At 33.0% G+C, this 5,062-nt stretch overlaps 1 protein-coding gene across 1 annotated transcript; it reads right to left on the bottom strand.

Moving 5' to 3' along the window:
• Positions 1 to 3,525: 3,525 nt before the first annotated feature.
• LOC127113951 (uncharacterized) lies at positions 3,526 to 5,062 on the bottom strand. Its single transcript, XM_051046513.1, has 3 exons — positions 4,568 to 5,062; positions 4,261 to 4,354; positions 3,526 to 4,016 (listed from the first exon to the last, which is right to left on the bottom strand). Exons 1-3 carry the CDS (start codon positions 5,060 to 5,062, stop codon positions 3,526 to 3,528), a joined length of 1,080 nt encoding a protein of 359 aa, XP_050902470.1.

The raw sequence follows: 5,062 nt of genomic DNA, 5'->3' as shown, positions 1-5,062 counted from the left end.
TGTCCAACACTCAGTTTTTAACTTGTCTGAGCCTCATGTGGTGTCTTCTTTATTGGACTTCTATTTATAATATGAATTGGTGTTGGAACCACATCACTCATGAACCTATGATACATTTTCTTCTCTTTCAACATGCTTCTCGCGATGTTCAACACACTTCTATTATTTCTTTATTTTTTTCTATGTCATTGTGTTATGATGTATATGGTGCAATCACTTCATACTTTGTTCTTTATTTCTCACAAAACACTACAATAAAAAGTACATCTTACCTCGGACGCGAAGTGGATTGTGTCTCGGTTACTCAGGAGAGGTAACAAAGGGTGACATGAAAAGTTTCCATTTTACACATCGGTTTTGGAATAATTGAGGATAAAAGCATTGAACTTGTAGTGAGTTCGATCCCCAGTAACTGCACATATGTTTTTTCGTAAAGGCGCCATTTTACCTCTCGATTATTTCTATAATTGATGGGGTATATAATTTGAATATCGCCTTCATTTGTGCTCACCATCGATTATAATTTTTATCTTTCAATACTGCCAAATTAGCATGGAAATGATTTGAAGTTGTATTCGAGTTTGTCGTCGATCATGATCAAAGATTAATGAATAAATCGAAACATGCTTTGTTATACCAATTTGTTATAACAATTTGCTATTAACGTCATAAGAAAGAAGAAAGAAGAAAGCTTGTGACTTAAGCCACTGCACTATATGAATTTGAAACTATACAATACAAAAAAAGCTTTAAAAAACTTAAATCATACACATAACTTGCATAAAGTTTCTCAACAAACTCTAACTACCTTAAGTAACTAACTACTACCTAACTTTTAACAAATAAATAGCTACATACTTTTAAATCAATGTTGTAACTTGAATGTTGTAACTTGACACACAACTATTTATAAACTTTCAGATCAAAATTGCAACTTAACACACAATTGATTACAAATTTTTGGATCAAAATTACAACACAAAATTAGTTGCAAACTTTCATATCAAAGTTATAACTCAACGCAGAGGGAATTATAGTTTATTGAAATAAAATTACAATGAATCATAGATGAAGTGACAAAAAAAATACCTAATAATATAAATATTTATTTATTTATTGAACCAAACGTTACTCACCATAATATTTTATTTCTAGTATACATATGTACTATTAACTAACATATATCTTAACTAATAAAATAGTGAAGTAGTGGTAAGAAAAAACAATGCTATAAAGGTATACCAAAGTATACAAATAATAAAACCTATAATCTCTATGCAACTGCAATTCAAAATCAAATCCTACATCCTCACCTGTTTATAACAACTTATCTATCACCAATAAACATGACATGAACAACTATATAACACATTCAACATTGTTGTTTACTTCTGTCCAATTAAACGATGTATTATTACTCTTTTTTCTGAATTGAAATATAAACAAAAAACAAAGATAAAAGGATTTAAAAAGTCAAACATATTAAGTTAAAACTTTGTATTATTAAAACAAAAAAGTAATACCAAAACCAATGGCCTTAAAAGCTTGTTGTTAGTGATAGCATTATTATGGATTTTATCAAAATTTAGTGCATAAGAAGAAACTAAACCTTGTGTCTCTGTCTAAAATGGAGTGGATAAGCTTAGTGACACTATTCTTAAGCTCCAACCACATAACTTTGCAGTAGGTAAAGGTTATTGTCGCCCCACCATTTCAATACGCAAAAATAATGATTTCAATGTATTGTTTGGGACCATTAATCTATCAACCACTTTGATTAATTTGCCACCCAATTGCGCTTTATACATGCTCAATTTTGTTATTGGTACCAATCATCCCTTTACCATTAAAGTTAGATTCTGTTTTTTTATCTTTTTATTTTGCAATTCACATCAATAGAGAGCAACGCTTCATAACATTTTTGAGTTTAACAACTTAGTTTTCTCTTAATATATTTTTTTAAAATAAGCTCTTATTATTCTATTAATGTATCCATATTTTTTAAAATGTTGCATCTCTTCGGAGGCAAATATTTTTTAAAATGTTGTATCTCTTAGGAGGCAAAATGGCTCCGGGTCACTTGTAATGTTAGTTTTTATTGGGGTGTCTTGTTTTTAGAGAATTTTTTAATACATTTTATATATTATTTAGGTATTATACTAAAATATTAAAATGTTTTTTAAATTTTAAAAATGCATCTTCGGATGTATTCAATATACACACAACGTAAGTCATTCTGAGTAATGCTTTATTAGTTTGGTTTTTTTAATACCGGAGATGCATCTCCGGGATATATTTGTAGATGCATTTTCGTAACGTATGCATAGGAGGAAGAAATCAAAAACTTGTAATTTGACAAAATAAAATTAATATTCATAACATAAAATAAGCACTACATAGATAATTTCAACATAAAATGCAGCATTACACTTTAATATCCAAGTGGACGCTTCAACATCGTCACAATATCTTCGAACGATCTTGAAATCGTCGTTTCCAACTCGAACGAAACTTTTGTTTTGAAACGGAAAAATGTATTCCATATAGCCCTTACATATGCATCTGTCTTAAGCGCAAAGTTGTTGAACTTAATCTTCTCTTCGTTGTCAATTGACGGTGAACGGTACTCGAGCTTCATAATTTTTCGATTGTCTCCGTAAAATAGGAGATTATGGATTTCGTATTTTAGATCTGCAATAGAGGTGTACTCGTTGAGCTTAAACTTTTGTCTGGGTGTCACGCTGGAGAAAGAGACATTTGCGACATACCAAATGATGTTTATTTCTGACATTTGATACATTTTCAGTTTGTGCGAAATTAAAAAATATAGCACCTTAATTTACAAAAGTTGTAGGCAAATGTGAACCATTCAAAATCTGACACGCTGATTCTGGAGATATATCTCTGATTCTGCACCCTATTATCTTGTTCAAGAGATACATCTCTGGAACCTCTCTTGAACAAGCAGAAAATAAATCCTTTGAAAACATAACCTAATTGAAGACTTTGTTTGACAAATGAATAAATATTATGGGAAAGATCAAATATGTATAAAATATTAAGAAATTGTATATATTGCACTTCATTAATATTGAGACACAATTACATACACTTATTTGTCTGGCTAAACAGAAAATTAAAACGAATCGAAACATTTGTCATCGGCTAAATCTATGGGTGGTACCCTCTTTAACTTTTTTGCATTTGATTCTCTTTCAATGTTGCTCAATTTCTCGAGCTCTCGCATCCTCTCCATAAAGTGGTTCAGACAAGTCTAGACTTTTGTTGTTGAATGAGTTGCTCACTCCGATGATGTAAGTGGTATAGGACATCCCGGTTTCAAGTAAACTTGAACAAATATCATGATTTTGAAAGTCACTCAATACACACAATACGATCATTTGGATTTTGAGGTGGGGCGGTGCACCGTGGGAAAAGGGTTTTTGACAAACCGTATCGTGTAAGATCAATACACACTTTATCATACGCGCATGCTATAAGGTGACCCATTTCAGGGAAGTGCATCTATTTTTCCTCTAGTGTCGGTCCACTAAGGCAAAGAACAAGAGACTCATAAATTTCATCGAAGTTTTCTTTCTTTTTGTATAGTCGTGTGTATGATTCTTTATGAGTCTTCAACTCTTGAATAAGTTGATGGTGGACAAGTGTATGATTATCTTCTTCTTTACTGAGTAAAGCCGAAATAGCTCGATAATCGCGATTATCGTCCCTCTCAATATTGACGGTTTGCTCTATGTATTTGTGCATAAAAAGAGGCACCTCGTCAATGAATTGAATATTTGGTTGAGGCGGTGAAGGAGGTGGTTTGCTAATGCGATCTCCTTTGAAAACACTTTTTTGAGATTTTGGAGTTGTCGAGTTCGAAAAAACATTGTCAACATGTTCAAAATACAAAGGAGACCGCACCGTTGAAGTGTCACTCGGTGTAGGCTTGAGCTTCTTTGGAGCATCTTTTGAGAATGTGGTTTCAAGTCGGTCGTTTTCGGATAAGCAATCTTACTCAATTATTCTTTGATGTGGAGTTTCATGTTGTCACCGGCTTTCAAAAATCTCTCTTGTATCACTTTCCATTCGGTCAAGATATAGATATTTGATTTACCGTCTTTCATGACACCATCATCATCAAACCTAAGTCTCTTCTAGTGAGTGCAAACCTCGTCCATTCTTATTGGACTACCAAGTTTCACTCATTTGCAATAACACAAGCACATGGGAGACCATATGTTTTCACAATTGTACATCCACACTTTGCGCTATCGGAACCTACATTATCAGCTCGTTTAACTTTGTGAAAAATATAATTCAAACTCGCTCGAGATATGTTACCGACCAACTGAGAATAAAGATTGTTGTCTTTAAATCTGTGTTCCAAAACTGTGATGCTACGATCAAATGATGTATGTATCTCATTATGCTAGTTCTGAATCATTTGGTTCACAGAGTCTCAGTCTCTACGCAAATCGCTCTTACTATTTCTCAAGCATTTCTTCAATGTAGCATGGGCAGATTTAACTCGGTTAGTTATTGTATTTCCAAGGTGTCTAACCTGATCGGTCCAAGCACAAACAACTTTCTTATTCACTTGGTCAAGAATTATGCTTTCAACATATTTCAACAAATCAGGATATTTTTCGCACATTTTCCTAAAATGCATAACGGAATCGGCATATAATTCTTTAGTGGAAGAATTTACTATATGATTACATGCATCCATTATTTTTTCCACAACCACATCCTCCTTCACCATTTTTCCATCTTCGACGTTTATTTGTTTCGCCCCTATTGCGGATTTAACCTGACTTCTCACATTCTTTGTTATGGGATACCTACAAAGTAATGCATAAGATGTAGGAAATACATTTGCAACCGAATTCATCAAGACGGTATTGTGGCCGATAACAATCACTTTAGGCATCTCTTCTTGGTCCTTCAACATTGACTGACACACCTTTAAGGCCCGAGTAACATTCTCTTCTTTTCCGCTCTCTAGAAATGCAAACCCGATAGAATAAGTCTTCTCATTAAAGTTAACACCAACCAT

The sequence above is a fragment of the Lathyrus oleraceus genome, chromosome 1 (genome assembly GCF_024323335.1).
Source record: "Lathyrus oleraceus cultivar Zhongwan6 chromosome 1, CAAS_Psat_ZW6_1.0, whole genome shotgun sequence".
In the NCBI taxonomy this organism is placed as follows: domain Eukaryota; kingdom Viridiplantae; phylum Streptophyta; class Magnoliopsida; order Fabales; family Fabaceae; genus Lathyrus; species Lathyrus oleraceus.
The sequence above is the reverse complement of the archived record's forward strand: the minus strand, read 5'-3'. Positions and strand labels throughout refer to the sequence as shown.

What these genes read in the sequence shown, in the direction of transcription:
- LOC127113951 (XM_051046513.1), bottom strand. Translation starts at nt 5,062, where the DNA reads ATGGTTGGTGTTAACTTTAATGAGAAGACTTATTCTATCGGGTTTGCA. An exon ending in TTTGTGCTTGGACCGATCAG is followed by an intron (nt 4,355 to 4,567) that starts GTTAGACACCTT and finishes CTTTATTCTCAG; the next exon opens with TTGGTCGGTAACATATCTCG. An exon ending in CGATAGCGCAAAGTGTGGAT is followed by an intron (nt 4,017 to 4,260) that starts GTACAATTGTGA and finishes TAATTGAGTAAG; the next exon opens with ATTGCTTATCCGAAAACGAC.